This window comes from Siphateles boraxobius, unplaced genomic scaffold (genome assembly GCF_051911475.1).
Source record: "Siphateles boraxobius isolate OS27281-9 unplaced genomic scaffold, OSU_SipBor_1 17, whole genome shotgun sequence".
NCBI classification, from domain to species: Eukaryota; Metazoa; Chordata; class Actinopteri; order Cypriniformes; family Leuciscidae; genus Siphateles; species Siphateles boraxobius.
Genome location: NW_027508777.1, coordinates 609,197 through 619,907, shown reverse-complemented (window position 1 = coordinate 619,907; position 10,711 = coordinate 609,197). Strand labels below are relative to the sequence as shown.

The 10,711-nt window shown below is 37.1% G+C and overlaps 1 protein-coding gene and 1 long non-coding RNA gene across 7 annotated transcripts in view; both read left to right on the top strand.

Annotated features, from left to right (window-relative positions):
* Positions 1-10,711, top strand: part of LOC143740209 (splicing factor U2AF 35 kDa subunit-like) — a 71,972-nt gene that overhangs the window by 47,081 nt on the left and 14,180 nt on the right. Inside the window, exons 1-5 of one of the 6 annotated variants that reach the window (XM_077232273.1) lie at positions 44-106; positions 487-574; positions 1,441-1,507; positions 8,287-8,353; positions 9,053-9,102. In XM_077232273.1, the coding sequence (XP_077088388.1) occupies positions 8,299-8,353; positions 9,053-9,102 (105 nt within the window). In that variant the 5' untranslated portion in view covers positions 44-106; positions 487-574; positions 1,441-1,507; positions 8,287-8,298. Of the gene's footprint in view, positions 107-486; positions 575-1,440; positions 1,508-8,286; positions 8,354-9,052; positions 9,103-10,711 lie in introns of all 6 variants that reach the window. The other 5 variants (XM_077232271.1, XM_077232272.1, XM_077232275.1 and 2 more) reach the window with 5 other exon arrangements.
* LOC143740219 (uncharacterized) lies at positions 5,052-6,453 on the top strand. Its single transcript, XR_013204799.1, has 2 exons — positions 5,052-5,354; positions 6,320-6,453. It is a non-coding gene; the product is annotated as an uncharacterized LOC143740219 (long non-coding RNA).

Below are 10,711 nucleotides of genomic sequence, written 5' to 3'. Positions count from 1 at the left end.
GCGCTCGCGAAGCCGGAAGTCTGGTCACCATGACGTAGATCGCAGATTCGTAGCTGTTCAAGATGGCGGAGTATCTTGCGTCCATTTTTGGTACAGAAAAAGACAAGTAAGCTATATATTTTTTTGTTTCAACAGTGCAGTATTAATTGATTTGTAATCTAAAACACCTATATGGACTGTCTGCTGAGTGCTTGCATCCGGCCTGAACACAAAACAGTGTGTGTGTGTGTGTGTGTGTGTGTGTGTGTGTGTGTGTGTGTTCGTGTGTTCTAAAGCTTCCGCAGTGAAATTGCACTGGCGCCAATTTCATAAACTGTTATTTAAATGCACATCAGATGTACAGACACCATTAGTTAAATTTTAAAATGGTACATCTGACACTGTCTGATCACGTGTCACATTTATGTCAATATTTATACATGTAGGCCTACGTGTCATTTAGTAGTAATGTCTTAAAACAGTCTGTGTAATTTTTCGTATTTCTAGGGTCAATTGTTCATTTTATTTCAAAATTGGAGCTTGTCGTCATGGAGATCGGTGCTCTAGATTGCACAATAAACCAACTTTTAGTCAGGTATGTTTACACCTCAAACCTTACACCCGTATGTTTTATTTCCACCTCTGTAAAATAAGTTAAGTTATGTTTAAAGTGAAACAACACTTTATTTTTTTCCGATGTATAATGTTAGTGTGTGATGAATTTAAAATTGAACTTATGTGTTACATTTACATTACAATAAATATGTAATTGCATTAAAATTACTGTCTCAGGGCCAATTCTTAGCACAGACGAACTAGGAGATTGCCATGGGGCCACCAGCTTGAGCGGCTCAACCACTTTAATTTTAGCAAAATATTCACCATGTGCTAAGTAGATTTAAGCAGCTGAATATTAGCATTAAACAGAAATGTTTTTAAATATTATTTTAAAAAAATGTTTTGTTAACAGACTTATAGGGAAAGGTAGGGAAACATATGTGTAACGAAAAAGTCATTATTATGTGATTTTGGTTTTTATTAGTTTAAAGTTTAATGTGCAAAAAAGTTTAGTTTAGATAAAAAAAAAAAAGATAATTCTGTCATTAATTACTCACCCTCATGACTTTCCAAACCCGCAAGGCTTTCGTTCATCTTCGGAACACAAATGAAGATCTTTTTGATCTTTCTGTCCCTCCATTGACCGCTATGCTACTTTTGACGCTTCAAAAAGATAATACCGAATGAAGTGCTTCTTGGCTAAATAAGATGAATGTATCTAAATGGTCTGCTTTTTAGCCACAAAAATTCCTCTCCAATACGCTGGTTGTAGTCAGCAGGATGTGTTGAGTTGAATATTTGATGCACAAAGACAGTAACTGCCTCAGCCGTTTGCATTTGCAGCTCTTTTAAATAGCCAATTGGGAAATATTTATATACATATTTTTATTTCTCCCTTTGCAGACCATCTTGATTCAAAACATCTACCGTAACCCCCAAATCAGTGCACAGACGGCCGACGCGTCTCGCTGTAAGTCCCGCTTTTCCATGAGATAATGCTAGCTTATGGGGTAAGGAAGCAATCCCCATTTTAATCACAGATAATTGAGGTAGAACTCTAGCAGAGGCAGCCTCAGCACTGATACTCTGAACCACTACTGCACATTAGTACATTACACACATAAGTAAAACCTTATCGAAAACCTCAGTGCTGTTTCTATCAAACAGTAAATGTGTTTTGGATTTGCTGTTTTGTAAAAAGTCCCTTAATTTTGATGCGCCTTTTCCACCGACATGATTTCTGGCCTGACATGATTCTCATTCTTGAACCATTTTACACGTTTTTCCACCAAAGAAAAAGCAGTTCTGGTTTGGAAAAACTGTTACTGCATCATCCTTTAAAGCAGTGTTACTCATTGCGCGGCTCGCGAAGCTTTCATTTGTGTCTCGCATGGCGGTAAATAATACATTGATATGATCAGGCAGTCACTACAGATATTTCATAAAAACATTTAAAAAGAAGTAGGACTATAACATAACCCATTAAAAACTCAAAGTGTCAGCTCTATTTTCAAATAATTTTTATCGGATTGAAAGGGGTGGTTTATCGAGAGAACATGTTCACTTGATCGATTGAAAACCGAAACTGAAAGGATGCCGTCCGTCGCGCTGAACGCGCTGTTCTTCTGATGAATAAAGTGTCGTAAAAACGAGTGTCACGTCGTTCTATAATTCTCCTTTCACTCAGTATCTGTGAAGTGAAGCAGGACAACGGCTCACCAGTCCTTGTTTCAGATTCTCATCCACAGACGACTGATTTTGGGCATTTTACTGCGTGATCAATACAAACAGCACGGCATAACGGTTCATCATAGTCTCCAAATTATGACCAGAATTTGATATTAAGTCTGCTGTTTAAAACAAATAAAGAACCAATGTAGGAAAATGGTTATTACGCGACAACAGCGGGAAACTTTGTATATTTGTGCAGTGTGCGAATGTCAAAAAACCTATTCCCAATTTGAATCTTTTGACTTATAAACATCACCCCGATCATGCATCATATCACGATGTTAAGCATTTATGTAAACTACAATACATTCAGATTAATCAATCACAATGAATTCAGACCGATTGAAACAAAAGTTGTGCATGTAAACATATCCAGTCCCTGCGGAGTTGCCAGTTATGGCGGTATTTCCAGCTCTTAACGCCGCATGTGCTCTTGGATGATTAGATACATGAGGGGCTAATGTAGAAAAAAATAACTTAATATTCCGGGATGAATCTATTCTGGAAATCCTGCTTTTTTTGTCATTAAGGGAAATCATCTTGTCTCAGTTACAAATTTGACTGGTAAATCATTAAAAAAAATATTTATTGCATTGCATATTGAATGTTCAGGGGTGACATATTAATAAACAGACATGGTATTTATGACTGGATGTAACTTTTTATATTTTCCTGTAAAAATGGCTCTCCTACTGACTTTGTCCTATCAGTGCGGCTCTCATGAAAAAAATAGTGAAGACCACTGCTTTAAAGCTTTCTTATCTGGAACCAGGGGTCTCAGTAGTAAAGATGCGCGTACCATACGTACAGTGATCCTAAATGTGAACGTACAAAAATTTCCTAAACAATCCAACGAACGATTTAGTATTTCACAAATATCCTTTTATAGTTCAGAAGTAGTATGGCACTTATCATCATGGGCAAGCATATAGGATACATTGTTTCCCATTACCTAGACTGTGGCAGCCCTGCCATAGTCTAATCTGTCTAATCCAAACTATTATTTGTATTATTATTAGGTGTTCAAGCACGAAGTGCTGAAAACCTATTGTAATTGCTATTTGAAAAAAAAAAAATCCCTAAAACGCATCGTGCAGCCCAAACCGTAAGGCCTAGAGACTTGAAACTCGGTCAGATGGTAGGCCACACTTTTGGGGAGGACCTTTTAGAGTATGACCCCAATTGGCCCATAGGTTGCGCTACAGCAACCAAAAGTACTAAATTGCTCATAACTCATAGACCGTTGGTCATAGCCTCCAGCTTTTACACCACTGTGATCCTTAGCTCAAGACGGACCAGATGTATATCTCGGATTAAAAAAAAAAAAATTTATGTCGGATTTTGTCCAAAACCTACTTTTGCGAACTAGTCCCTGGTTTTTCGCCCGAACCAAACCAGCCTAGGCCTATTCTCTTGACTCTCTAGATCAATAATTATTGAAAAAAAAGTTGAAATTTTGCAATTGGGTGGCTGTAACAGGGTCATTTAGAAGAGGGATGTGGCAAAATACAGTCAAAAGCCTATAAATCATAAATAAAAACTCAGAACTTCACAAAAATTTATGAGCATATGTGTCATAACATGGTGAAGAAGCATTTCATGGAGATCGGACCGTAGGTGGCGCTATAACTGTTAAAATCTTCAAAACCTATGTATTTCCTATGGTAAATTGCCTTTATTAGCTGTAAATGGTCTTTTCCATCTATGATCATATAATGTTCATATCATAATGTTCAAAACTATTATAAATAATTCTAGAATGTGGTAAAGTATATCATGGTAAATCATCCTATAACATGGTAAATCATGCTAGAATCATATTAAATCATATAAGTATGTGTTCAATTGTGGTAAACCATGCTAGAGCAGGGTAAATCATGGTGATTCATACTAGAACTTGGTATATCATGGTAAACTGGTAAATCATGCCAGATTCATGGTAAATCATACTGGAACATGGTAAATCATAAAAAAATCATACTAAAATGTGGTATATCATGGTAAATCATGCTAAAACATGGTCTATTACAACTATGATGTCAGTGTCGCACACGTCTCGATCGCCCCCCGGTGACCGGTTCTAGTATAGCTCATAAACCCCGCCTCCCCATCTTATTCAACGGGACGTGACACCCGAACAATTAAAGTACACTTCACATATCTTTTTTCAAAAGATAGTTTCTGTCATTTACTGTAGTTTTTATCACGCTGATGTAATTTCAAGTGTTTGTTTTTAAAATAAGTTTGCTTTTAGTTAGTTATTTGATGCTATAAAAACGGCGCTGTGGTGTACATAATTGACAGCTGTGATTGACAGGTTCTCTGAGCGAAGTAGTCTGAAGCAACAATGGACTTTTTTTCGGGATATTTGAAGGACTGAGGAGATTGGAGCTTTAAATTTAATATCTAAATTTCTATAATTAATTATCACCGACATAATGGGTTGTTCTGCAGCAGAGGCGCGTGCCTACGATTGATTCAGCGAGAGTGAGGGTGGGACGGTGATTTCGCGGCTTTACTTCCTGCTCACTACTGCACATGTCTGGTCCCGAAATCGCAACTGCGCAGACTCAAGTCCCAAGATGTCAGCGCCATATCGGGACAATGGCGGCTTCACTTCTCGCCAATGGAAGATAGCAAAGGGGCGTCGTCCATCTTTTTTTACAGTCTATGGCTCTAACAATCAACAACGTCGCTCTAGATGTGTAAAAACAAGTGGAAGGCGTGGGTGCGCCGCTATCTCCTCCTTTCCAGAAGCGCTTGCTCTCCCGTGGCGGCAAAAAATTAATTGATTTCTAGCCCTTGCATTAGCTTTACTACTAGATATATTTATGGAGATGAAAAATAATAAGGCGCCCTGTACAGCTATGATCAGCTGTTTGGCCGAGCATTCAATGTTGTTACGCTGTAAGCTGATCAGTTGGTTCGTTGCTGCCGTTCTCTATCACTCGCACACCATAAAGAGCCAAATGGGTTTTAATGTTTCAATTTAGTGATTAAAATGACATAATTTGGAAGCGGATAATTTCTTCACAAACAGCTCATTATGACTCAAAATGTTAGAATGCTGCACCTACACTCATAGTGTGAATTAGGGGTGTGCCATATCATACCGTCCACGATAATACCGGTATACATTTTTACATGATAAAAAAGTGTCATATCGCGATATCAATGATATAGTGACGCGATGACATATGGCGCATTTACGTTCCCTAGCACGCACAACAACAACACCTGTCTGAGCGCGAGAGCAGCCTGTCAGCCTCCGATGAAGATTTAGTCATTTCACAAACAGCTTGAGTGTTCAGCGGGGCTGCCGACGCGCGTCTTCTCTCGCGCGCGTTTAGGAGTCGGGACATGACTGAATGGTCTCTTGCACAATCGGGCCATCAGTGCATCGTAACTAAAGTTTATAATTTTCAAGTCTTCTTAATTCTTATCAGTTTAAACATTCAAGCGGTTTTAAACTATCTCGCGCACTCTCTGAGAGAGTTGCACTGCGTGCGTACAAAGAGTACAGCTCGCGAGAAACTAAAGTTATTTTTCGCGGATTATATCGCTTTAATGGGGGGAAAAATGCAAAATTGTGTTAAACTTCCGGTCTTGGTAAGTATAGGCTACTAATAAACACAGTCGGTTATGTATAAAACCCATGTGACAGTGTGACAGACAGTATAATGAAAACAGCAATGGATCCGTGCACTAGCTGTAAAAGTGACAGCAGCCATAGGCTATGCGTCTGTCATTAATGTTGTCGTCAAAACAACAAAAGATAGCTTTAATTGTAATGAATGAGAATTATTAGCCTATGTATTTAATTTAATCAGGAAACAGACCTAAAAGACTAGCTTCCTTGTGTTGTGTAAACTCTTAACAACAAAATTACCACATTGTAAAAACGCAACGAGTAAGCAAACATTTAGGCGAGATAAACATAATAAGAAAATTTTCAACAACAAAAAAAAGTCTATATCGTCATAAATATCATTATCGCAAATATTCTTGAAATATCGTGATAGAATTTTGAGGCTATATCGCCGACCCCTAGTGTGAATAAGATCAGCGCAATGCAGACCACTGCATTGACAGCATGAAAGATATGATCTGTCTACAGCCAGGGCTCAGCGGAAGACAGAGAATGCCGGTCCAGCGCTGATTGAGGAATTAAATTCAAAAATAAAAGACAGTTTTACATATTTTTTCTCGCATCTGTAAATTTATATTTTAATAATTTGCTCTGAGATGAAGCAAATATATTTGTGCGGGAATTTCTTGCTCTATAAAAGCTAACCTTGCTGGAATGGTTTAAATTATGCGCAATCCCTGCTTTCCCGCACCGAAATTCAAGCCCTGCTACAGAGGCGGGTTTTGGCGGTGATCCTCAGCTCTCCATCAAGGTGGCTCTTCACAAAATGAATCCACCTCTTCTTGATGTGATCGTTTTTCGGAAATTTAAATAAGGACACCGATTGTTTTGTACGTGATCGCATCCAGGTAGTATGGATTTCCGTGATGAAGGCATAGCTGAATGTGCTCTTTATATTGTTAGTGGAGCGGCCAGCCTCAGTCGCTCCAGTGCGTCATCAAGTAGGGGCGTGTCCAGTAGCTCAGGGTCTCCAGTGCGTCATCGAGCCCCCGTATTAGCCCCGCCCAAAAAATCCGGAACACCGCAATGGTGAAAAACTTTAACGGTCTAACTCCACATTTCAGTACTTCACAGTTCACAGTCTTTGTAATATGTTTTAGCAATACACTAACATTTTTAATGCGTTTAGAATTTTTTTTTAGAATTGCCTTTACAGGGACTTTAAGTGTATTCAGTCTTGAAGTGACAGCAGCCTAATATTATAGGTTGTATTTTTAAACCGTTTGAATAGTTTGGAAGTGAAATATGAAAAGTGAATATGTATTATAGAATTTTTAATAATGAAAATGTGTTTGCAATGTTTTGAATTGAAATATTCGCAGCCTAAATTTTCAACCATGTTGATTTTCAGCCCATAAAAATGTAAGCCCTAAAAATACTATGCATTAAAATGCAAGCATGGTTAATGCAATGATTTTTTTTTCAAGTAGTGCAATTTAACAGTTTTTTTTGTTTCAAAAACATATGACATTATTTTACTTCCATATATATCATTAATTGAAAAGAAGACCATGTTCTTGTTTCTTAATGAGAAGTGGTTTTATTTAATTTAAGATAAAGACATTATATGTTACAGCAGTTAAATCTGTGTCTGTATTGCATATTCAATCCTTAATATCATTCATATTACCAGGTTAAAATCTTATGATATTTAGTTGACTAAAAAAAACAATTCAGATGACTAAAATATGACTTAAACTAAATGGCATTTTAGTCAGAAGACTATAACTACAAATAATTCAAAATGAACACTGCTCTACTTGCAATATGTTGTTCTACAGAGATACAAGAGAAATTAGTGAGCTTGCAACCATAGAAAACGAGTAGGAGTTATGGACAGAATGCTGAATGCCCAGCCACATAAGACCCGTTATGGCACATTTTATTTTTTTGGCCAGTTTGTGACAGACTCCCAGATTGCATGAAAACCAGCAACATATTGATGGAAAATGGGTATAAGTGTTGTTGGGTTTGTTTTGATTCCTACTAGCAGAGCCACTCATCTTTATTTCCCTCCAGTAAATGACTGAAAAAAGCAGATGTCATGTTTTTCTTTTGGACATAACTCTGAAAATATTTAATGCATGAGTTTATTTAGAGCCCTGTTTAAAATGTTTTAAATAACCTGTACATATTTACGTTATTGTTTACAGAAGATAGTCTTCTGCTTCAACAAAGGCCTGAGACCTTTACGTGCAGGTTCTCTTGTCATTTTGGATGGATCTCTGACCTGTCCTGCTGACCCCACTCTTCCCAATTAACTTGTTTTCATTAATTATTAATATTGTTGATATCCCATGTGGTCTATAGACCTGGATGCTAAACAGTCTTAGAGTTTGTTTTTCAAAAATGCACATTTTATATTTCAGACTATTGTCCTCATGAACATATACCGTAACCCTCAAAACTCTGCCCAGTCTGCTGATGGTTTGCACTGTAAGTTTCCCCCCAACTCACTTGCAGGAGTCTGCATCATTGAACATTTCTTTACCACTGGCACATTTCAAACACATCCATAACAGTGTTCAATTATTTAATCCCTTTTCAGGAAGTATTTTTGGAAAATACACTTTTCACAAATACTTCTAAAATCCTTTAGTTGTTGTGCCATGGCCATATGTTTAGAGGTATAATGAAGGTGTAATCCTGTAATTCCAGGATTTAAATTTTGCAGATACTTTACATACCCAAGTATGCATCACACTTAAGAACATTTGTTTGGGAATTGTATAAATAATGTATAACTGAGACCTATAATGACATGTAAAGTTGTTTATCAAGGGAACAGACCTGGCTTTTACCTGTATTACTATTATTATTATTATTATTATTGAATAAATACTAAGGCTTACTGTGCCTGACATAGATTTGCTTCAACTCTGAATTATCAGTTCAAAATGATAATAAAAATAATAAATATATGTCATAGTAAAATCAATATCAAGTGTGATGATCAACAGATCATATATTATGTAAAATATATATATATTGTTTTTAAACACTATCCAGTTTTATGGTGGACCTGCTAATCTAGAATTGTATTACTTATTTGGATGCAATTGCGGCTATATATAAAAATATCTTGCTCTCTGATACAATTTGTTGTTTTCTAATTGTATTAAACATTTTTGCTAGGTGCTGTTAGTGATGTGGAAATGCAGGAGCATTATGATGAGTTTTTTGAGGTGAGTTTTCATCATGGACAAGCTTTTTTGCTTCATTAGACCGGTGGGCCTGATTTAAAAATGACTTGATGTTCCAGGGGTCAAAATCCCACACATGAGTAAACTACACATTTGCTATTAATGTGCACATCTAACATCTACTTAATGCAATGTCCCAACAAGGACAAGGCTAATATTTACACTTAAATGAAGCCATTAAAAGCCATGCTGGTTGGGTGATGGAGAAATCCTGGCAGGCCAAGGTTTTTAGTTGTGGAGGTCTGAGTGGCACATTTTACAGTAACTCTTCCTCAGTTTATTTTTTCATAATAATCTTTTTACATCATTTTTATTTTGTAATATCAACATTTTTATGTTGTGCTTATACTACATCATAATACTATTTATTACAGGGTACCCGCGGGTCTTAAATGCATTGAAAAAGTCTTAAATTTGAAAATTAAGGCATTAAAAGCCTTGAATTGGGTATACAAAGTCTTGGATTTCGTTACAAAGGTCTTAAATATTATTTTGCCTTTCCTAGGATTACGTTCATACCGTAGCAAAATTAACTGTTACTAATGTAGGCTAATTCAAAATTCATGCAGCGTTGAGTGCACCTCGCGCTCCACGTCATAGCAGAAAAACTGATAGCGTGCGCACTCGTTACTATGGTTACGTGAGCAAGTGAGGTACCAAACAAGATAGTAACCTAGCCTAGTTTGTCGTCTGAAATGGGAAAGTGTCGGTTTAATCCGCTGTGGCCACAAATGCCAGAATTCAATAATTTAAACCCCAAATCAGAGCTTTAATGTAAAAAGAACATTTTCTAACCGTTCTTTTCAATAGTTTTTGCAACCATGCGTGCGCTCTCTCTACACTGCTGAAGAAGTGCGGATGATCTGAAAACACAGACAAGCTGGAGTTCCGCAATCTTCATTTGAGATTTTCTACTTGAATGAAAGTGTCATTCAGTCGGTCTGTGTTCTGTCACGAGCCGCTTGCGCTGTTTGTGCGACTTTCAAGCCCCGTTCACATCGCCAGCGACTTTGTCGCTGTATGTCGCTAGGCTCTGTACTGTCAAGTCGCTTGTGGGCGTTCGTAGTGCTGTCGCTCTAATGTTATTGGTAGACTGCACGTCTGGCCATATCTATACAAAATACGATCACAAGTGATATATACAACTATACAATTTTAATTTGACTATGATTAGGCTCAAAAGAAACAGTATGCTGTTATATGCTGGGAGAGTGTTTTTATATTACCACAGCAGTGTTCAGTAGATTAAATAATTTACTAGATTAACGATCGATCAATCAACAAATTAAACTCACTCATACTGTCATAAATTACTAAAACGTCATTCGAATTTGACAAACAATCGATTTTCTTGTCCCTAATAGACAACATAATGCAGGGGAAACTTTAAAATGAATTGCAGCAGTGCTAAACTTGCATCATAAAACTACACCACTCGAACTATAAATGTATGAATTAAACTCACTGAGATGTCGACAGTTTCTTTTCCATGCATCATTTTATTATATCCATATATGTGGTTACAGTTAAATCATATAAAACAGTGAAACCATCCACGAGCTCTTCTGTCTTGCCTGCACTCGAGACGGTG